At 43.1% G+C, this 23,527-nt stretch overlaps 2 protein-coding genes across 4 annotated transcripts; both read left to right on the forward strand.

The window, feature by feature from the left end:
* The first annotated feature begins 1,579 nt into the window (after positions 1–1,579).
* Positions 1,580–5,579, forward strand: LOC118381937 (L-serine dehydratase/L-threonine deaminase-like). 2 transcript variants are annotated; one of them, XM_052478800.1, is made up of 7 exons: positions 1,580–1,722; positions 2,335–2,501; positions 2,834–2,873; positions 3,047–3,278; positions 3,934–4,161; positions 4,672–4,796; positions 4,909–5,579. In XM_052478800.1, the coding sequence occupies exons 2-7, from the start codon at positions 2,343–2,345 to the stop codon at positions 5,106–5,108; spliced, it is 984 nt and encodes a 327-aa protein (XP_052334760.1). In that variant the 5' UTR covers positions 1,580–1,722; positions 2,335–2,342; the 3' UTR covers positions 5,109–5,579. The 2 variants fall into 2 exon arrangements, with proteins under 2 accessions (XP_052334760.1, XP_052334761.1); XM_052478801.1 differs by having other exon boundaries at positions 1,617–1,722; positions 2,339–2,501.
* Positions 1,580–16,121, forward strand: LOC127906001 (L-serine dehydratase/L-threonine deaminase-like). 2 transcript variants are annotated; one of them, XM_052478798.1, is made up of 7 exons: positions 1,580–1,722; positions 12,884–13,050; positions 13,384–13,423; positions 13,597–13,828; positions 14,483–14,710; positions 15,219–15,343; positions 15,456–16,121. In XM_052478798.1, exons 2-7 carry the CDS (start codon positions 12,892–12,894, stop codon positions 15,659–15,661), a joined length of 990 nt encoding a protein of 329 aa, XP_052334758.1. In that variant the 5' UTR covers positions 1,580–1,722; positions 12,884–12,891; the 3' UTR covers positions 15,662–16,121. The 2 variants fall into 2 exon arrangements, with proteins under 2 accessions (XP_052334758.1, XP_052334759.1); XM_052478799.1 differs by lacking the exon at positions 1,580–1,722 and adding an exon at positions 12,097–12,269.
* Positions 16,122–23,527: the final 7,406 nt, after the last annotated feature.

Raw genomic sequence — 23,527 nt, forward strand, 5'->3', positions numbered from 1 at the left:
AACTTAATGTTACACATTGTGTTTTTATATTCATATGGAATGTGTATTTGTTTATATGACAGAGTACTAGGGCCACACTGAAGAAAAAGGATAAAGTCATAAATTTATGAGGCTGGTTCTTTCTGCAGAAAAGCTACATATTGTTTTTACAGTTTTGATACTTATGACAATGTGATACTTAATATTCTGGCACATCAGCATGTCTTTGTTTATGAAACCATACTGAAGTACAATTTCACGAAATGCCCCGCATCTGTCATTTTAACAACTGTCCTCCTTTAAAACAACTGGTTACAATATTATGACTTGTCTTTTTTTCCCTCTGTGGCCCTAATATTCTATCATTTTATATATAGTCTATGGGAAACTGTAAATTATCTAATGATAGCAACATCTAAAAATCATTTTTATCCAAAATCATTGAAATTAATGATCACAAACGTTTAAATAATGACAGTGGGTCTAGTTATATGTGATAACAATGTATAGTGAGCAGTGAAATAACTATTGGTTTCCATTTGTGGTGACTGCTGACTGACATTAGGGATGAGATTAAATAGATCCTGGAATTTAGCCTGGTCTGGAGCAGGCTAGCTCCACAGAATAAATCTCCATGGTAATTTATACCATAACATATCCTCCTGCCCCCTATCCATCTTTAGTGCAACCGGATTACGGATCAATTGAGCCAGGATCACCAAGATATCCTGGCTTAATCCCTTATCCTAGTTTTGTGCAACAGGCCCCAGATCAGTCAGGTTTGAGTCGTCAACATTTGCTGCCGCTGAGCAGAGGCCACTCGCCTAGATGTGTTCGGTCGAATCTGCCGCTTTTGGTAGCGCGGAGTCAAAATAGTCGCGACTCTTTTGGTAATGACAATGATATGGACCCCTGCAGCGCAGCCAGCGCAGCCAGAGGACACCGTGTAAAAATGGTCTGTACACGTATCTATAGACTGACCCAGTTTTGTACCCACGTTTAAATAATTAGTTCAGTAATTTATTACACACTGTCAATAACGTAAAATGTGAATACTACTAAAAAGGGTCGTAAAAGCAAGGGACACAAACGTGCATTTGTGAATACAAGCAAGATGCATTTCCTTCTGTATTGGGTATTCTCCTGCTAGGGAGGGAATGTAATTGAACGTTGTTTCCATTATCCAAATTATGACCATAATTTTAGCAATAGCCTACGTATTTTTGTAGGCCTATCTATAGGCGTATTTAATAATGCATGATGTAAGTTGAGGTGCCCATTAATTCAGTTACTAAAGTTTATAGCCTATAGACCCAGCAAATATAAATATAATGTATCATAATATGCAGGACAGTTAATACAGATTTGCTCTAACTTCCAAAGACATTATGTTTATCCTATTTTTCTTAAATGTAGCGGTGATCATATGGGTTAATCAATTTTAGTACATCACCATGCTAGCCTAAAACCAATACATTTAACAGAAATGTACGATATATTATGTTGTCTTAGACCTTATTAGGGGAATGGTGTGTGACAAAAGCTCTAAAATCCCCACGTCTCGTCCAGGGAAAGTGTTGTGTGACATCAGAGGAGTGCCCAGCGGAGTGCCCAACGGTGATTGGTTGCGGAGGGAGGTCCCCGCTGCGGAGTAGGAATAAAAACATCTTCTAATTCTCATCAGTGAAGTTGACCTGACTGTTGAGAAGTTTGCATTTTACCCTAAAACAGAAGTCTACTAAGGTAAAGTGAAACTTTACTTTGATTGTCTTGGTCTTAAAGCCTGCAATATATGTGCTTGTTTGGATTATTCATATTTTCTATTTATAGGGTCTGTTATTGAAGCAATTGTAAAAGCTTTAGAATAAAATTATAATATGCCTACATAATTAATTTGATGTAAGAAATATTATTATATTTAAGTACCTATTATAAGCACCTATTTTATGTATTTTGTTTACCTGTATTTTTACAAAGTTTGTATTGTCTTAGATTGTCAGTGTACTCCTTGCTTGCTTATAGGTTTTTATTGATGTTCTTTCTGTAGTGCTAATAGAGTGATATTGAACTCAACCTTTAATGTGGGGGATGTTCATTAATGTGGAGCTCTTCCTCTAATGCTTGTATCCACTGCTGGTCTTTCTCTGTGAATTAACACTTAAATAGCCTAGTGGTTAAGAGCATTGGGCCTCTGTCTATGTGCTCTTGATCAAGGCAATGATAATAATAATAATGTGGTGCATGAACACAAGAGTACAATCATGTTAAGCTCTTCCTCCACAATTATTGAAAATGTATGAATTAATGTGCTTTCACACTTGTAACACATTCATTAATCAACGTGTCTGTCCTCAGCTAGAGAAATGAACAACCCACAGGAGAGAGCTCTTCACGTGGCCACCCCACTGAGGGAGAGCCTTGCCCTTACCAAAATAGCAGGCACCTCTGTCTACCTGAAACTAGACTCATCCCAGCCCACAGGATCCTTCAAGATCAGGGGCATTGGACACCTTTGCAAGACAGTGAGTGAATCACCCATACCTATGAGTTAGGAGAGGAAAAGGATGTGGAGTGAGGGGGTGCTTGTGATAAGATGGGGTGATGTTGTTGTGCTAGAATGCATGTTAGGGGCCCCAGCAAAACAACATGGGGTGTGGATGTGCCGGCGAATGGTATATAGCATTTTCCCAGTAGGACCAGTCCAGACCAGTTTGAGGAGGTCAGTCCCTGTCTGAACACTGGACATGTGACTAATTTGGTTTAATTTGATATTTTCAATGTGGGGTCCCTTGAGTTCTTCTCATAAAGGGAACAGAACTGTGAGTCATATCATGTGCTCTTTGTTGTCTTTCAGTGGGCTGAACGAGGCTGTGAGAGATTTGTCTGCTGTTCAGGTAAGTAATCAATCACATCACAGCTTGAAATCACAGCTTAAAAATCTTTGTCACAATACAAGAAGCATAGCATATTATCTCAGAAATCTATATTCTTATGGGATCTTTCATCTAAGCACTCTCCGTATAGTATCCGTTTTCCTAAAGTGGCCAATGTCATTGCTCCATCACAGGAGGAAATGCTGGTATGGCAGCTGCTTACTCTGCCCGTAAGCTTGGGGTACCTGCCACCATTGTCGTGCCCAGTGTCACCCCGGAACCAACAGTTGAGAGGCTGAGGGACGAAGGCGCCGATGTGGTCATTCATGGCAAGACGGTGAATGTGAGTATCGAATATGGACAACAGCTTGTGGCCAACAACCCTGGATGGATCTTCATCTCTCCCTTTGATGACCCTCTCATCTGGTGAGTTACAGATACCATATCAATACACTTCAGCAACATCAGTGTTGCTCTATTTCCTGTGAATGTACTGATAATAATAGTCAAAGTAAGAGTGTCTTCCATGAAATAAGGAAAGCTGATAAGGGATAAGAAACATTCAACTCTATTCCAATCCAAATGAAACTTTGCGTGGCATATTTTCTTGTATACATTTATTATGCGTAGTATCCTGAGTGTTACCATGCTTTACTGAGTAAAACTTGTACATTGTTCTCTGTGCAATGATAGGATGATTGGCAGAATCTATGAGGATATCTTATCGTGCATTTTTGTGCTGCAGTTAACAAGAGGGATTGAAGATAATGTAATTCTACAAGATGACTGAACCCTCATGGCAGCCAAATGTTTCTGGTTAATTTCACAGCCAAACACTAACTATACACTTCAGCTGAATAGACTTCAATGTTATCAGCAGCATTATAGCAGAACCAGCAGCCTTTTCTTGTCTCATGAACGATTAACAACATAGCTTATTCCGAAAGATTGTTAGTGTTCCATTCCAGTCAACATAGAACGATCTATACAAAGCAGATTCTAAGGACTGCTTTGCAATGTATGATAAAATGTATTGTGAATGAAAAGTGAAAACACATTTTTTTTCAATGTGTGTGTGTAGGGAGGGCCATGCGTCTCTGGTGAAGGAAGTGGAGTCCGAGCTGCAGGAGAAGCCTGGGGCGATGGTGTTGTCTGTTGGAGGTGGAGGCCTCATGAACGGGGTTGTCGAAGGACTGCGTCGCGCCGGCTGGGGAAATGTTCCAGTCGTAGCGATGGAGACCATGGGGGCACACAGCCTTAATGCTGCTATAAAGGCTGGGAAGTTGATCACTCTGCCTGAGATCACAAGGTAAGAAATTGTAAGAGTCACACTCAAACCGAGAGACTTTTTAAATAACTTTTATTTAACCAGGTAGGCTAGTTGAGAACAAGTTCTCATTTACAACTGGGACCTGGCCAAGATAAAGCAAAGCAGTGCGACACAAACAACAACACAGTGTTACACATGGAATAAACAAGCGTACAGTCAATAACACAATGGAAAAAACGAAAGTCTATATACAGTGTGTGAAAATGGCGTGAGGAGGTAAGGCAATAAATAGGCCATAGTAGCGGAGTAATTACAATTTAGTAAATTAACACTGGAGTGATAGATGAGGAGATGGTGATGTGCAAGTAGAAATACTGGTGTGCAAAAGAGCAGAAAAGTAAATAAAAACAATATGGGGATGAGGTAGGTAGATTTGGTGGGCTATTTATATATCTCTTTAACATTACAGCCAAAAAGTAATATGTTAGCACAAAAAAAGAAGGCAAAGCCGTATGCACAACAACAATTCTATCATTTTCATCTACACAGCATTGCCACAACATTGGGCCTGACAAGAGTATCTGCACAGACCCTGAAACTTGCTGGCGAACATACCGTTTTCTCCGAGGTGGTCACAGACCAGGATGCTGTCAAAGCTGTCGAGCGCTTTGTTGGTGAGCATCACAAACAGTAGGCTAGACCTGTGTAGAGGATAATATGATTACTACTGTATACCTAAAAAAGCCCACAAGCCTCTCTGATACTGAATTCCTCTTCCTGCTCCAGACGATGAGAAGGTCCTGGTGGAGCCTGCGTGTGGCGCTGCCCTGGCAGCTGTGTACTGTGACATCATTCCCAGACTGCAGAAGGAGGGCAAGCTGAAGCAGGACCTGGGCCCTGTGGTGATCGTGGTATGTGGAGGCAACAACATCAGCATGGAACAGCTCCAGAAACTGAAGCAGCAGTTGGGCATGTCTTCTCGCTAGGCAGACAGACGGCTTTGGGTTCTGCTGATTCTTTCTCCATCACTCCATTCCCCAGATCGTTCCAGCTTTAGCTCCCCTACTTCATTGTGCACTACCAATATGTGCATCTGATTATGAGTCATGAACACCATTGTGCCAAATCATTCCAGACTGTGTGCAGTATACTCCTGAAAGGGCGTGACTGGCTGAAGGATGAACTGACTTTCGATTCAGCAATAGCTTACGGTTAAGATAGAAAAGCATTGAAAGGCGTTGATAGGCATACAGTCTACTGCTCTGGTAGTAGTAGTCTTTCAATTGAATTGCCTAGATGATAAAATTCTTGGTATAAAATTAACCAAGTAGAGTAGTATTGTTGTTTGTATTTAGCATGTTTTATGTTCATGTAAACTATACCATTGGTTGTATTTTCTTCATCCTCTTTTGTACTGTATGAGTGATATTTAAAAATAAATATAATTATACACATTTTTCCCGAATATCCTGTCTATAAAGTGTCCTGTGTGTAGCTGGTGAGAGAGTCAGGCGCAGGACAGCAGATATGAGGAAAAAACCTGTGTCACAATGCCTGGAATGGTGGGTGTGGAGTCAAATGCAGAGAGCAGAGGATACTGGGGAAACCTGACTTTATTAGGTTTCCAAAGCGAACGCCCAAAACAACAGGCAAAATCAGTCACAAAATTGGCCAACCCAACACAGGGCAGAAACGGACAGGAACACAACACGCACAACCTGATTAACAGAAAACAAGCCCGCACAAAAACAGACGGGCCTAACAGGCTTAAATAAACTGAATCTAAAAACGAAATAAGAGACAGGTGCGACCAATAAGACCAAACAAACAGAAAAAGAAAAGGGGATTGGTGGCGGCTAGTAGACCGGCGACGACGACCACCGAGCGCCGCCCGAACAGGCAGGGAGCCACCTTCGGTGGGAGTCATGACAACGTGCTTTACTCAAAAAAAGGCAAATATACAAAGAAACATATTTAGCACACACAGACGGACCGGAATATACAATAAACAATCACTCACAAAAACCATGTGGGGAACAGAGGGTTAAATAATGAACAAGTGATTGTGGGATTGACAACAGGTGTGTGAAACAAAGACAAAACAAATGGAAAATTAAAAGTGGATCGGCAGTAGCTAGAAAGTCAGTGACGTTGACCGCCGAACGCCGCCCCGAACAAGGAGAGGGACCGACTTCGGCGAAAGTCGTGACACTGTCTGGAGTACCATTTCTTATCATCTGTGTTATGAATTTACTATTTAGATTCTGGTGAGGCTTCTTTCCACAGTGCAAATAAATAAACTAAAACAACAAACTAAATTTAACGAAACTTAAACATCTTTTTTTTGTATTATTGGATGAAATTCTGACCAAAATCGATATTAGACATTAAATACATCTAATTGGCCAGTCATATTGTTCACGGCAGCGCAGGGTTTCATCCTAAAGATGATATGGTGAGGTTGGGAGATATTCATGCACTAAACATTTGAAGGTCTTTTATTTTGTATTTATTTTTACTTAACCTTTATTTAACTTGGCAAGTACATTTTAGACTATTTTATTTCACTGGAAGGAGGCAATTTTTCAATGTCCCAAGTGCTGCTCAATCAACTTCAACGAGAATAATTCGGAATAAAATTAGACATTTAAAAAAATATTTACACATTTTCTTCATTAAATGTTATCTTATGTATAGAACAAGCAAATCATTGCGAAAGTGACCTCTGTTAATATGTTGAACAAGTATACACTTCAGAAGTATGCCCAGACGGTGTTGGGCTTTTCAAATAAGAGAGCCAACGTTGGAAGGGGACCTTTGCTCTTTTTGACGAGGAAGGAAAGCAGAACAGAAACAGAAATCAAAAGGAAAGTGAAGGATTTCTTTCTCCGTGATGATGTAAGTCATATAACGACCGGCCGCAAACAAACCATCACATAACTAAAGAACAAAATGCAGAAGAGGCTTTTGACTGACACAATGACAAATCTGCATAGGAAATTCCTGTCTGAGGAACTTGGCCAGTTGTCCTATACCTCCTTCTGCCGCCTCAGAACATTTGGGGTTGTTACGCCCAAATGACACTGATTGTGAAACTTGTCACTGCAAAACCCATGAGAATTTACAGTTCATGGCAAATTCCCTTCACAGCCTTGGGCTTTTGTCCACCAAAAACCTTGAGGACATGGTCAACTCAAGTATGTGCGACCCGAAATCGAAGCTATGTGCTTATGGTGAATGTTTGCTTCCTCACCACTCATCCAACTCTGAAACCTACTGGGAATGTAGAAGTTCCTCTGACACAATGGAGACGATCCAAAAGATGAAGAGAAGTGCTCCATGATAACCGCGAAGAGGGAGGTCACAATAACAGAAACTGAACTGGTCAGTCAGTTTCAAGATAGGCTCGCCAAGTTTAGGCAACCCATCTTTAATATCAAGTGGCAATACCAGGCCTATAGGGAGCTTAGGGAGAGTCTGAAGAACAATGAATGCTTGATGTACATTGACTTCAGCAAAAACTATTCATGCAAATACAGTCAAGAGATCCAGTCCGTGCATTTTGGAGGATCTCATCAGCAAGCCACTCTCCACACTGGAGTGCTCCACACTGCTACATATCAACCACCAATTGCTTTTTGCTCCATTTCACCATCACAGAGACCATCATGATCCACCTGCCATTTGGGCCCACCTTGATCCGGTTCTTGCTATGTTGAAGCAGAAGTACCCTGAAGTCATTCAGCTTAATTTATTTAGTGACGGGCCGGCTACACAATACAAGCAAAAAGGAAATGTGGAAGGACCACCAGAGGGCAGGCTGGGCTCACGGATAGCAGCCCAACAAGGAATGGGAGACAAGAGTTCTTGTTAGCTAGGAGGAAGACATGGAGGGTTCAACGCTGACACAGAGGAGGGCTGAGTGTCAGTTGAAGGAAAGGGAGATCCAGACAGACTACATGATGGAGCTGGGAGCCAGGTTGGCTCTGGTGAGAAAGATCCAGAGGGAGCAGGAGAAGGAGATGAAGAGGGAAAAACTATCTCTGGAAGATGGCCACCGAGAGAGAGGAGCTATCCAGGAAGAACCACTAAGACGGTGACAATCCCGTGACTTTTTGTTGTAGTTTAAAGATAATCCTATTGTGTTCCTGTTTCATCTGGAGAAGAAGATGTATGTTTTGCTTTGGAAGATTTTCATTGATTATGTTGGAGTGTTTGTGTTGACCAAATGCCCTCAATAGAGAACTGTGTTCAATCAAGAAAACCTACTCCTGACTCGTTTATTCCACCTTTGCGCTTTAGAGTGACACCCAATTACTTGGTCCGCTCACATTGGTGGAGGATGCAGGCATTAGGTGGACGAGTGACACAAGGATAAGTGAGTAAATCAAGATTCTTCCAGTAGACCCGGAGGAACCATTCAAGAACGATGGATAACGCCCTACTGCAACAATTGATCATGGCACAGCAGACAACCATGACCGGGGTGGCTCAGGAAGCCTATTTTGACCTGGATTCCCGCGAAGCTGCGGACTATGGCCGACTAAAAACCGAGATCCTGTCCCGGTACCAGCTGACTGCCAGAGATAGGGCTGTAAAGTTCCATCAATGGACCTATACAGCTGATCAACCTGTCCGTGCCCAGATCTTCGCATTAATATGACTGACGAAACAGTGGCTAGAACCTGGAAAGGGAGTAGGACATGTGATAGAGACTCTCGTAGTGGACAAGATATTGAGAGAATTACCCAGTGACTTAAAAAGGGTTGTGGGGCAAGCCAACCCGTTGTCAGCCGACGACATAGCCCAGGCGGTTGAAACATATCGGTCTACAGGGGAGTTGTTAAAAAGTGACAAGGATGAACGGAAGGAGTCTTCCAATCCCGTACCACGACTCACACCGGCGCGCCCGCCACCGAAACGTCCAAGCCCCCCGGAGGTGGGAGACTAAGACCAATATCTTACAGAGACCTATCAATAAACTCTGTCTGCTCCTTGAGGCGACGGAGTGACACACACACACACAGTGCTCCATCTTAGAATCACGTGCACCTCTGATTCGTTGATGTCGTACTCTTACATTCTTTGATGTCATACATTTTTGGACGTCAAACTCTTGACATTTTTCGAAGTTGAACACCTTTACACTTCAACTCAGACTGAGATCTATGGACTATTTTCCTATATGGTACCTTGTATATTTGTATATAGCTATGAACTGCAATAGTGCTCTGGTATAGAATGTTTTGTGTATTGGCTCTACGTTTGAATTTAAAGTAATTGTTGTGCATTCAGTGCAGTCAACAATTAGGGGCCGGTATGTTAGAGCCGATTTGGACATATTTGTATAAAAGACCGAACATATGGAGCTCCATGTATATTTGTGTAAATATATTAAATATTAATGTAAATTATTAAATATTAGGTACGTACCTTTATGATTTATATTTACCTGATTGAGATATATTAATTTGTTGTTAGTGTAACTCGGCCATTTGGCCCCCCTCTTGCCTGTTCATTGTATTGTGGTAAGTGTGTTAGGATAAAGGCAGGAAGTTGGGCCTTCGGGAGAGGGAGTCCTTGCTAGATGCGGGAGCGGTATAGTTTTTGACCATACAGACATACAGACATAAGACCTAATATGTATTTTCCATATAAAGTAACCTATGCTTTAAGTTGATTGGAGAATCATTTATTTGTTAAGATATAAGAAGAATAAACATTTTTGTTGCACCATATCCCTGGATGTCATGGAATGTTTGGCCGTTTGGAAACCTTCAGTGTGGACTGTATGCGTACCAAACAACCCCGCTTCAGGCTTGGGCAGTGGCTATGGTAAAGACGAAAGGAAGCCAGGACACCATCTTTTGTTCACTGAACCGCTCTAGACGCACGTGAAACGTGAGCAGCTTTACCTAGTCCGAACTGCACATGACGAGTTTTGATTTTAGACATTGATCACGTCAGCACTAACATGTATATTTTTCCAAGGTTCATCGTGAGATACTCAAGCATTTTATGTTGAGACAGAAAGTGCTTTGCGGAAGACTACATGTGTGTGCGTAATCGTTGGATAGTGTGGTAGCTCTGTTCCGTTTTCCATTATTTAGGACAATAGTATAACTGTAATTCAATGTTTTGTTTAGAGGTCCATGCATGATATAACGTTAATGATAATGGTTTGGTCTAAAATATGTAAGTGCTCTGTGATTCCAATTAGTTAAATAGTGTAGGCTACAGCAATACATTTCTTAAGTCTTTAATAGCATGATAGTCTATTTAACGCGGACCGCGAGATTAGGGGTCATACAGATCATGTATTTATTTATTTTCAGCAAAAATGTATCTGAATATACTTGGGTTTTTCAAACAATTCGGTGCCTTTTGAGAAGTGTATCTTTGTCAAAAATTACTTTTAATTTCAGCTGATTTTAACAGTCTGTCATAAAAAGCAGGTTCGACTTTTTTTTAAAACAATTTCCCACTATAGTAAGTGCAAAATAAAATAACGGGTTGGACCAAGTGATACTAGCAAAGCAAGCAGCATGACAAGGTACAGCACAAAAAGTTAAATTGATCCCCCAAAAATGCTAGCCTGTCTATCTATGTATATTTGACCGTTCAAATTTTCACCACAAAAAAACATCAACAAAGAGTAGAACCAGCTTAACCGCTTTCACATTATGATTTGACTATTATATTTTCAATATTTCTTTAGAAAACACATGTTTTAAAAGGATAGTTTCACCATATTAAAGTGAGAGTTCAGTTCACATAACAGGGTTGACCTAAACATTAGGGATAGAAGTAAATGAATCACGCATTGAATAAATAAATATCTTCAGAAATTACTTTTTCAAAGCAGTAAAATAATTAAGGCTTTACAATGATGGTAAAGCTGGAGAAATGTTAGGATTAAGTGGGTTAAAATAATGTAAAACAGCACTTTAGTAAGTCTTTATTAATTTAAAAATCCAGATTGATTGAATTCTCCATGTGGTCTATATTAATGGTCTATATTAAAGGGCACCAATTTAATATAGCGGGCTTTTAAAATGCAATATTTGTGCACAATGTCGACTTAAAATATAAGAGGGACGAAAAAGGTTTATAGAACGACCCATTTGTTGTAATGCCTATACTCTCGGGATTCTCTTTATATTCCAATCCAGATCAGTCAGGTTTGAGTCGTCAACATTTGCTGCCGCTGAGCAGAGGCCACTCGCCTAGATGTGTTCGGTCGAATCTGCCGCTTTTGGTAGCGCGGAGTCAAAATAGTCGCGACTCTTTTGGTAATGACAATGATATGGACCCCTGCAGCGCAGCCAGCGCAGCCAGAGGACACCGTGTAAAAATGGTCTGTACACGTATCTATAGACTGACCCAGTTTTGTACCCACGTTTAAATAATTAGTTCAGTAATTTATTACACACTGTCAATAACGTAAAATGTGAATACTACTAAAAAAGGGTCATAAAAGCAAGGGACACAAACGTGCATTTGTGAATACAAGCAAGATGCATTTCCTTCTGTATTGGGTATTCTCCTGCTAGGGAGGGGAATGTAATTTAACGTTGTTTCCATTATCCAAATTATGACCATAATTTTAGCAATAGCCTACGTATTTTTGTAGGCCTATCTATAGGCGTATTTAATAATGCATGATGTAAGTTGAGGTGCCCATTAATTCAGTTACTAAAGTTTATAGCCTATAGACCCAGCAAATATAAATATAATGTATCATAATATGCAGGACAGTTAATACAGATTTGCTCTAACTTCCAAAGACATTATGTTTATCCTATTTTTCTTAAATGTAGCGGTGATCATATGGGTTAATCAATTTGAGTACATCACCATGCTAGCCTAAAACCAATACATTTAACAGAAATGTACGATATATTATGTTGTCTTAGACCTTATTAGGGGAATGGTGTGTGACAAAAGCTCTAAAATCCCCACGTCTCGTCCAGGGAAAGTGTTGTGTGACATCAGAGGAGTGCCCAGCGGAGTGCCCAACGGTGATTGGTTGCGGAGGGAGGTCCCCGCTGCGGAGTAGGAATAAAAACATCTTCTAATTCTCATCAGTGAACTTGACCTGACTGTTGAGAAGTTTGCATTTGACCCTAAAACAGAAGTCTACTAAGGTAAAGTGAAACTTTACTTTGATTGTCTTGGTCTTAAAGCGTGCAATATATGTGCTTGTTTGGATTATTCATATTTTCTATTTATAGGGTCTGTTATTGAAGCAATTGTAAAAGCTTTAGAAGAAAATTATAATATGCCTACATAATTAATTTGATGTAAGAAATATTATTATATTTAAGTACCTATTATAAGCACCTATTTTATGTATTTTGTTTACCTGTATTTTTTACAAAGTTTGTATTGTCTTAGATTGTCAGTGTACTCCCTTGCTTGCTTATAGGTTTTTATTGATGTTCTTTCTGTAGTGCTAATAGAGTGATATTGAACTCAACCTTTAATGTGGGGGATGTTCATTAATGTGGAGCTCTTCCTCTAATGCTTGTATCCACTGCTGGTCTTTCTCTGTGAATTAACACTTAAATAGCCTAGTGGTTAAGAGCATTGGGCCTCTGTCTATGTGCTCTTGATCAAGGCAATAATAATAATAATAATGTGGTGCATGAACACAAGAGTACAATCATGTTAAGCTCTTCCTCCACAATTATTGAAAATGTATGAATTAATGTGCTTTCACACTTGTAACACATTAATTAACCAACGTGTCTGTCCTCAGCTAGAGAAATGAACAACCCACAGGAGAGAGCTCTTCACGTGGCCACCCCACTGAGGGAGAGCCTTGCCCTTACCAAAATAGCAGGCACCTCTGTCTACCTGAAACTAGACTCATCCCAGCCCACAGGATCCTTCAAGATCAGGGGCATTGGACACCTTTGCAAGACAGTGAGTGAATCACCCATACCTATGAGTTAGGAGAGGAAAAGGATGTGGAGTGAGGGGGTGCTTGTGATAAGATGGGGTGATGTTGTTGTGCTAGAATGCATGTTAGGGGCCCCAGCAAAACAACATGGGGTGTGGATGTGCCGGCGAATGGTATATAGCATTTTCCCAGTAGGACCAGTCCAGACCAGTTTGAGGAGGTCAGTCCCTGTCTGAACACTGGACATGTGACTAATTTGGTTTAATTTGATATTTTCAATGTGGGGTCCCTTGAGTTCTTCTCATAAAGGGGAACAGAACTGTGAGTCATATCATGTGCTCTTTGTTGTCTTTCAGTGGGCTGAACGAGGCTGTGAGAGATTTGTCTGCTGTTCAGGTAAGTAATCAATCACATCACAGCTTGAAATCACAGCTTAAAAATCTTTGTCACAATACAAGAAGCATAGCATATTATCTCAGAAATCTATATTCTTATGGGATCTTTCATCTAAGCACTCTCCGTATAGTATCCGTTTTCCTAAAGTGGCCAATGTCATTGCTCCATCACAGGAGGAAATGCTGGTATGGCAACTGCTTACTCTGCCCGTAAGCTTGGGGTACCTGCCACCATTGTCGTGCCCAGTGTCACCCCGGAACCAACAGTTGAGAGGCTGAGGGACGAAGGCGCCGATGTGGTCATTCATGGCAAGACGGTGAATTTGAGTATCGAATATGGACAACAGCTTGTGGCCAACAACCCTGGATGGATCTTCATCTCTCCCTTTGATGACCCTCTCATCTGGTGAGTTACAGATACCATATCAATACACTTCAGCAACATCAGTGTTGCTCTATTTCCTGTGAATGTACTGATAATAATAGTCAAAGTAAGAGTGTCTTCCATGAAATAAGGAAAGCTGATAAGGGATAAGAAACATTCAACTCTATTCCAATCCAAATGAAACTTTGCGTGGCATATTTTCTTGTATACATTTATTATGCGTAGTATCCTGAGTGTTACCATGCTTTACTGAGTAAAACTTGTACATTGTTCTCTGTGCAATGATAGGATGATTGGCAGAATCTATGAGGATATCTTATCGTGCATTTTTGTGCTGCAGTTAACAAGAGGGATTGAAGATAATGTAATTCTACAAGATGACTGAACCCTCATGGCAGCCAAATGTTTCTGGTTAATTTCACAGCCAAACACTAACTATACACTTCAGCTGAATAGACTTCAATGTTATCAGCAGCATTATAGCAGAACCAGCAGCCTTTTCTTGTCTCATGAACGATTAACAACATAGCTTATTCCGAAAGATTGTTAGTGTTCCATTCCAGTCAACATAGAACGATCTATACAAAGCAGATTCTAAGGACTGCTTTGCAATGTATGATAAAATGTATTGTGAATGAAAAGTGAAAACACATTTTTTTCAATGTGTGTGTGTAGGGAGGGCCATGCGTCTCTGGTGAAGGAAGTGGAGTCCGAGCTGCAGGAGAAGCCTGGGGCGATGGTGTTGTCTGTTGGAGGTGGAGGCCTCATGAACGGGGTTGTCGAAGGACTGCGTCGCGCCGGCTGGGGAAATGTTCCAGTCGTAGCGATGGAGACCATGGGGGCACACAGCCTTAATGCTGCTATAAAGGCTGGGAAGTTGATCACTCTGCCTGAGATCACAAGGTAAGAAATTGTAAGAGTCACACTCAAACCGAGAGACTTTTTAAATAACTTTTATTTAACCAGGTAGGCTAGTTGAGAACAAGTTCTCATTTACAACTGGGACCTGGCCAAGATAAAGCAAAGCAGTGCGACACAAACAACAACACAGTGTTACACATGGAATAAACAAGCGTACAGTCAATAACACAATGGAAAAAACGAAAGTCTATATACAGTGTGTGAAAATGGCGTGAGGAGGTAAGGCAATAAATAGGCCATAGTAGCGGAGTAATTACAATTTAGTAAATTAACACTGGAGTGATAGATGAGGAGATGGTGATGTGCAAGTAGAAATACTGGTGTGCAAAAGAGCAGAAAAGTAAATAAAAACAATATGGGGATGGGGTAGGTAGATTTGGTGGGCTATTTATATATCTCTTTAACATTACAGCCAAAAAGTAATATGTTAGCACAAAAAGAAGGCAAAGCCGTATGCACAACAACAATTCTATCATTTTCATCTACACAGCATTGCCACAACATTGGGCCTGACAAGAGTATCTGCACAGACCCTGAAACTTGCTGGCGAACATACCGTTTTCTCCGAGGTGGTCACAGACCAGGATGCTGTCAAAGCTGTCGAGCGCTTTGTTGGTGAGCATCACAAACAGTAGGCTAGACCTGTGTAGAGGATAATATGATTACTACTGTATACCTAAAAAAGCCCACAAGCCTCTCTGATACTGAATTCCTCTTCCTGCTCCAGACGATGAGAAGGTCCTGGTGGAGCCTGCGTGTGGCGCTGCCCTGGCAGCTGTGTACTGTGACATCATTCCCAGACTGGTAGTGCAGAAGGAGGGCAAGCTGAAGCAGGACCTGGGCCCTGTGGTGATCGTGGTATGTGGAGGCAACAACATCAGCATGGAACAGCTCCAGAAACTGAAGCAGCAGTTGGGCATGTCTTCTCGCTAGGCAGACAGACGGCTTTGGGTTCTGCTGATTCTTTCTCCATCACTCCATTCCCCAGATCGTTCCAGCTTTAGCTCCCCTACTTCATTGTGCACTACCAATATGTGCATCTGATTATGAGTCATGAACACCATTGTGCCAAATCATTCCAGACTGTGTGCAGTATACTCCTGAAAGGGCGTGACTGGCTGAAGGATGAACTGACTTTCGATTCAGCAATAGCTTACGGTTAAGATTGAAAGGCGTTGATAGGCATACAGTCTACTGCTCTGGTAGTAGTAGTCTTTCAATTGAATTGCCTAGATGATAAAATTCTTGGTATAAAATTAACCAAGAGAGTAGTATTGTTGTTTGTATTTAGCATGTTTTATGTTCATGTAAACTATACCATTGGTTGTATTTTCTTCATCCTCTTTTGTACTGTATGAGTGATATTTAAAAATAAATATAATTATACACATTTTTCCCGAATATCCTGTCTATAAAGTGTCCTGTGTGTAGCTGGTGAGAGAGTCAGGTGCAGGACAGCAGATATGAGGAAAAAACCTGTGTCACAATGCCTGGAATGGTGGGTGTGGAGTCAAATGCAGAGAGCAGAGGATACTGGGGAAACCTGACTTTATTAGGTTTCCAAAGCGAACGCCCAAAACAACAGGCAAAATCAGTCACAAAATTGGCCAACCCAACACAGGGCAGAAACGGACAGGAACACAACACGTACAACCTGATTAACAGAAAACAAGCCCGCACAAAAACAGACGGGCCTAACAGGCTTAAATAAACTGAATCTAAAAACGAAATAAGAGACAGGTGCGACCAATAAGACCAAACAAACAGAAAAAGAAAAGGGGATTGGTGGCGGCTAGTAGACCGGCGACGACGACCACCGAGCGCCGCCCGAACAGGCAGGGGAGCCACCTTCGGTGGGAGTCATGACAACGTGCTTTACTCAAAAAAAGGCAAATATACAAAGAAACATATTTAGCACACACAGACGGACCGGAATATACAATAAACAATCACTCACAAAAACCATGTGGGGAACAGAGGGTTAAATAATGAACAAGTGATTGTGGGATTGACAACAGGTGTGTGAAACAAAGACAAAACAAATGGAAAATTAAAAGTGGATCGGCAGTAGCTAGAAAGTCAGTGACGTTGACCGCCGAACGCCGCCCCGAACAAGGAGAGGGACCGACTTCGGGCGAAAGTCGTGACACTGTCTGGAGTACCATTTCTTATCATCTGTGTTATGAATTTACTATTTAGATTCTGGTGAGGCTTCTTTCCACAGTGCAAATAAATAAACTAAAACAACAAACTAAATTTAACGAAACTTAAACATCTTTTTTTTGTATTATTGGATGAAATTCTGACCAAAATCGATATTAGACATTAAATACATCTAATTGGCCAGTCATATTGTTCACGGCAGCGCAGGGTTTCATCCTAAAGATGATATGGTGAGGTTGGGAGATATTCATGCACTAAACATTTGAAGGTCTTTTATTTTGTATTTATTTTTACTTAACCTTTATTTAACTTGGCAAGTACATTTTAGACTATTTTATTTCACTGGAAGGAGGCAATTTTTCAATGTCCCAAGTGCTGCTCAATCAACTTCAACGAGAATAATTCGGAATAAAATTAGACATTTAAAAAAATATTTACACATTTTCTTCATTAAATGTTATCTTATGTATAGAACAAGCAAATCATTGCGAAAGTGACCTCTGTTAATATGTTGAACAAGTATACACTTCAGAAGTATGCCCAGACGGTGTTGGGCTTTTCAAATAAGAGAGCCAACGTTGGAAGGGGACCTTTGCTCTTTTTGACGAGGAAGGAAAGCAGAACAGAAACAGAAATCAAAAGGAAAGTGAAGGATTTCTTTCTCCGTGATGATGTAAGTCATATAACGACCGGCCGCAAACAAACCATCACATAACTAAAGAACAAAATGCAGAAGAGGCTTTTGACTGACACAATGACAAATCTGCATAGGAAATTCCTGTCTGAGGAACTTGGCCAGTTGTCCTATACCTCCTTCTGCCGCCTCAGAACATTTGGGGTTGTTACGCCCAAATGACACTGATTGTGAAACTTGTCACTGCAAAACCCATGAGAATTTACAGTTCATGGCAAATTCCCTTCACAGCCTTGGGCTTTTGTCCACCAAAAACCTTGAGGACATGGTCAACTCAAGTATGTGCGACCCGAAATCGAAGCTATGTGCTTATGGTGAATGTAAGGATTGCTTCCTCACCACTCATCCAACTCTGAAACCTACTGGGAATGTAGAAGTTCCTCTGACACAATGGAGACGATCCAAAAAGATGAAGAGAAGTGCTCCATGATAACCGCGAAGAGGGAGGTCACAATAACAGAAACTGAACTGGTCAGTCAGTTTCAAGATAGGCTCGCCAAGTTTAGGCAACCCATCTTTAATATCAAGTGGCAATACCAGGCCTATAGGGAGCTTAGGGAGAGTCTGAAGAACAATGAATGCTTGTTGTACATTGACTTCAGCAAAAACTATTCATGCAAATACAGTCAAGAGATCCAGTCCGTGCATTTTGGAGGATCTCATCAGCAAGCCACTCTCCACACTGGAGTGCTCCACACTGCTACATATCAACCACCAATTGCTTTTTGCTCCATTTCACCATCACAGAGACCATCATGATCCACCTGCCATTTGGGCCCACCTTGATCCGGTTCTTGCTATGTTGAAGCAGAAGTACCCTGAAGTCATTCAGCTTAATTTATTTAGTGACGGGCCGGCTACACAATACAAGCAAAAAGGAAATGTGGAAGGACCACCAGAGGGCAGGCTGGGCTCACGGATAGCAGCCCAACAAGGAATGGGAGACAAGAGTTCTTGTTAGCTAGGAGGAAGACATGGAGGGTTCAACGCTGACACAGAGGAGGGCTGAGTGTCAGTTGAAGGAAAGGGAGATCCAGACAGACTACATGATGGAGCTGGGAGCCAGGTTGGCTCTGGTGAGACAGATCCAGAGGGAGCAGGAGAAGGAGATGAAGAGGGAAAAACTATCTCTGGAAGATGGCCACCGAGAGAGAGGAGCTATCCAGGAAGAACCACTAAGACGGTGACAATCCCGTGACTTTTTGTTGTAGTTTAAAGATAATCTTATTGTGTTCCTGTTTCATCTGGAGAAGAAGATGTATGTTTTGCTTTGGAAGATTTTCATTGATTATGTTGGAGTGTTTGTGTTGACCAAATGCCCTCAATAGAGAACTGTGTTCAATCAAGAAAACCTACTCCTGACTCGTTTATTCCACCTTTGCGCTTTAGAGTGACACCCAATTACTTGGTCCGCTCAAGGATGCAGGCATTAGGTGGACGAGTGACACAAGGATAAGTGAGTAAATCAAGATTCTTCCAGTAGTTCAAGACGATGGATAACGCCCTAAACAATTGATCATGGCACAGCAGACAACCATTACCGGGGTGGCTCAGGAAGCCTATTTTGACCTGGATTCCCGCGAAGCTGCGGACTATGGCCGACTAAAAACCGAGATCCTGTCCCGGTACCAGCTGACTGCCAGAGATAGGGCTGTAAAGTTCCATCAATGGACCTATACAGCTGATCAACCTGTCCGTGCCCAGATCTTCGCATTAATATGACTGACGAAACAGTGGCTAGAACCTGGAAAGGGAGTAGGACATGTGATAGAGACTCTCGTAGTGGACAAGATATTGAAAATTACCCAGTGACTTAAAAAGGGTTGTGGGGCAAGCCAACCCGTTGTCAGCCGACGACATAGCCCAGTCGGTTGAAACATATCGGTCTACAGGGGAGTTGTTAAAAAGTGACAAGGATGAACGGAAGGAGTCTTCCAATCCCGTACCACGACTCACACCGGCGCGCCCGCCACCGAAACGTCCAAGCCCCCCCCCCGGAGGTGGGAGAAGTCAGCCACCACACAGCAGGGTCGGTGTTATAAATGTCAGTCTCCCAACCATTATGCCCCACAATGTCCTAACAAGGATGAGCCCATGGTCACGGAGTCATCACTGCCTACCCCCACACATCCCGTTTTGAGGGGGCAGGATCAACACTGTTGGTTAGCAGAGATAGCCCCAGCCTCAGAGATTCCGGTGCGAGTCGAAGGACAAGATGTGGTAGCTATTCTCGACTCGGGAAGTATGGTTACGTTAGTAGAGGAGCGGATGGTGACCTCCGCAACACTGCTACCAGACAAAGTAGCCGTATCCTGTATCCATGGAGACACCCACTATTACCCCACTGTGAATCTGCCTATTCTCACTCCAAAAGGAAGGTGTACAGTCAGGGCAGGGAAAGTGCCCCAGCTGAAGGTGCCATTATTGATCGGGAGAGACTGTCCCTTATATAAGGAGCTTCGGCAGATGACGTTATGCACGGGAAGAAGGGGGACAGGAAAGAAGAGAAAATCCAAGCCCGAGGTAGTAGTCCTACAAGGAGATGTAGCTGTGTCCTCTTCCTCTGCAGTAGAGGATGAAATAGCGACCCAACGTTTACGACAGATATTCCAGGAAACCACTGATGAAGACACATGTGAAGGCTTATACACAACGCAGAAAGGAAGTAGCAACCAGGCGCTAAGGGATATATTTGAAGCTCCATCCGAGGAGGGAACCTGGAAGGGATTCTCCTCGGTCACACCTGATGGGGATGTGGAACAACCTCCACATCCCTCTACCGAGGTCGACCTGCCCCAGGAATTAAAGGGACAGTGCGGCACCTCGCAGCATAGAGACCCAGACCTAAGGGAGGCCATGAGGAAGGTGAAGGTGATCGACGGGAGGAACGTCAACGGATCAGGTGAGCCCCCTCTTCCTTACTATGCAATCAGGCGGGGTCTCTTATACTGGGTCGTACGACGAAGGGGGGGAAACCAGGAATTACTAATGGTGCCTAGGCCATACAGGGATACAGTTCTACAGTTAGCCCATTCCCACGTCCTAGGAGGACACCTGGCACGAGACAAGACTATTGACAGAATCATGCAGAGATTCTATTGGCCCCGGGTCACCCGGGACGTGGCCAGGTATTGTAGGACGTGTGATCAATGTCAACGGTCAGCCCCACGGCCACACCTACGTAACAATTTGATTCCTCTCCCCATCATAGAGACTCCCTTTGAACGCATAGCTATGGACCTCGTAGGACCCCTCCCAAAATCTGCCAGAGGACACGAGTACATCCTAGTGGTTATAGATTACGCTACCAAGTTCCCGGAGGCCATACCCCTGCGTAACATGTCGTCAAAGGGAATTGCCAAGGAGTTATTCCTGATGTTCTCTCGTGTGGGCCTCCCCAAGACTATCTTAACTGATCAAGGGACCCCGTTCATGTCCCGGTTGTTGAAGGACTTGTGCCGGTTATATCAGGTTCAACAGATACGTACAAGCATATTCCACCCTCAAACAGACGGGTTGTGTGAACGCTTGAACAAAACGATTAAAAGCATGTTAAGAAGAGTGGTGTCCCGAGACGGGAAAAACTGGGACATGCTTCTCCCACACTTAATGTTTGCCCTGCGAGAAGTACCCCAGGCATCCACTGGATTCTCTCCGTTTGAATTGCTCTATGGCAGACCCTGTCGAGGAATCCTCGACTTAGCCAAGGAGACCTGGGAGACCCAACCATGCCCCTTTCGATCCACAATAGAACACGTTACCCTGATGAGAGACCGCCTGTCAGCAGTGTGGCCCATAGTCAAGGAGCATATGGAGAAGGCCCAAAGAACCCAAGCCCGGGCCTATGATAAGTCTGCGACCCCCCCGTGAGTTCACCGTGGGAGAGAAAGTGATGGTGCTTGTGCCCACGGCCGAACATCGCTTGCTGGCGCAGTGGAGGGGGCCCTACGAGGTAATGAAAAGGGTCTCACCGGTCAATTACCTCATCAAGCAACCTGACAGGAGGAAGAAGGTCCAACTCTATCACATAAACCTGCTGAAGACGCACCATGGACGAGAGGAGGAGGTGGCTTTGATGGCCCTGGAGGGCAAAGGAAAAGAGGAGGCTCTACCACAGGTGCGCCGTGGCCAAACTCTCCTACCGGAGCAGTCAAGACAGCTAGACAAGCTGATTATGAACTTCGGTCTAATATTCTCTCCATTCCCAGGACAAACAGATGTCCTGTTCCACCATATCCACACTGAACCTGGCAAGAAGGTGCATATCCGCCCTTACAGGATTCCTGAGGCTCGCAGAGTCATCGCTAAGAAAGAGGTGAGGGAGATGTTGAGGATGGGCGTGATCGAGCCCTCGACGAGTGAGTGGTCCAGTCCCATAGTCCTGGTCCCCAAATCCGATGGTAGTATGAGACTCTGCAACGACTTTAGGGGCGTGAATGCCATCTCTACATTCGATGCGTATCCCATGCCCCGCGTGGATGAACTCTTGGAGCGCTTAGGAAAGGCCAAGTTCATCACTACCCTGGATTTGACGAAGGGATATTGGCAAGTGCCGGTGGCTCCGGAGGATCGCCCAAAGACTGCCTTCGCCACCCCAGAGGGGCTTTTCCAGTATGTGAGGATGCCCTTCGGACTGCACGGTGCCGCTGCAACCTTTCAACACCTCATGGATGCCATTCTACGGCCCCATCAAGAGTATGCAGCGGCGTACATAGACGATGTGGTCATCCACAGCGAGGACTGGGATATTCACCTCCTGCGATTACAGGCGGTGCTCGTGAGTTTGGAAGCCACAGGGTTGACAGCCAATCCAAATAAATGCTGCCTGGGCCTGTCCGAAGCGGAATACCTGGGGTACACCGTGGGGAATGGGAAAATACGCCCACAGGCAGAGAAGACCAGGGCAATTCGTGACTGGCCTCGACCCCGGACCAAGCGAGACGTTCGGGCCTTCTTAGGGATAACAGGATATTATCGCCATTTTATCCCGGGATATGCAACCATTGCCAACCCCCTCACAAACCTCATCAGGAAAAACCTGCCAAACCAGGTAGAGTGGAAAGACGAGACGGAAGAGGCCTTTCAATTGCTAAAAGATGGCCTGTGTTCTGATCCCGTTCTACAGGCTCCGGACTTCTCACAAGAGTTCATTGTGCAGGTCGACGACCCGGATACAGGGCTCGGTGCCGTACTAGCTCAGGGTAAAGGTGAAGCAGAGAAGCCGATTCTCTTCATTAGTAGGAAGCTCAGCGATCGGGAACAGAGGTATGCGACCGTAGAGAAAGAGGCCTTAGCCATCAAGTGGGCCCTCGATTATCTCCGGTACTACCTACTGGGTCAGAGGTTTGCATTAGTTACTGACCATGCGCCCCTCACGTGGATGGCTGGTAAGAGAAACAATAACAGAATAGCCAGATGGTTTTTGTCTTTACAACCTCGTTACTCGTTATATCTTATAATATGCTTTCTCTTCTCACCTCAGATGCCTGTCTTAGATGCCATTAAAGGAAGGATGAAGATTCATCCGGTTATCAGTGTCTCACCAGGCCAGATAACATATGGGGACATTACTTGTCTGTGCAAGAAGGATAGTGGCATGTTGGACTGTCTTTGTTTTCAGCTCAAAGAGGCAACTCTGGGTGACCCTGCAGCGTCTAACCAGCTCCCTGTATCTCATGACAAGCATGACACCATATGGCGACCTGGCACCATTGAACTTAATCACGTAGAGGAGTGGTGTGTTGTCAATTATGACCATGAAGGATACCCTGGCATCATCATGGATGTAGAGGAACAGAACATTAAGGTGAAATTGCATCAAGTCCAAAGGAAGATATTTGTTGGTACTCAGATAGACAGATCATTTGTCTGATGCCAGAGCCACAGACTGTTAATAGATGCTCTGTGCAGATGGAAAAATCCACCTGGAAGTATGTGGAAGA

The sequence above is a fragment of the Oncorhynchus keta genome, chromosome 25, assembly GCF_023373465.1.
Source record: "Oncorhynchus keta strain PuntledgeMale-10-30-2019 chromosome 25, Oket_V2, whole genome shotgun sequence".
NCBI classification, from domain to species: Eukaryota; Metazoa; Chordata; class Actinopteri; order Salmoniformes; family Salmonidae; genus Oncorhynchus; species Oncorhynchus keta.

Bases quoted from the DNA above. Each gene is read 5' to 3' on its own strand.
- LOC118381937 (XM_052478800.1), top strand. From the start codon at position 2,343: ATGAACAACCCACAGGAGAGAGCTCTTCACGTGGCCACCCCACTGAGG. The intron at 4,162-4,671 runs GTAAGAAATTGT...TCATCTACACAG, and splicing joins ACTCTGCCTGAGATCACAAG to CATTGCCACAACATTGGGCC. The intron at 4,797-4,908 runs GTGAGCATCACA...TTCCTGCTCCAG, and splicing joins AGCTGTCGAGCGCTTTGTTG to ACGATGAGAAGGTCCTGGTG.
- LOC127906001 (XM_052478798.1), top strand. From the start codon at position 12,892: ATGAACAACCCACAGGAGAGAGCTCTTCACGTGGCCACCCCACTGAGG. The intron at 13,829-14,482 runs GTGAGTTACAGA...GTGTGTGTGTAG, and splicing joins TTTGATGACCCTCTCATCTG to GGAGGGCCATGCGTCTCTGG. The intron at 14,711-15,218 runs GTAAGAAATTGT...TCATCTACACAG, and splicing joins ACTCTGCCTGAGATCACAAG to CATTGCCACAACATTGGGCC.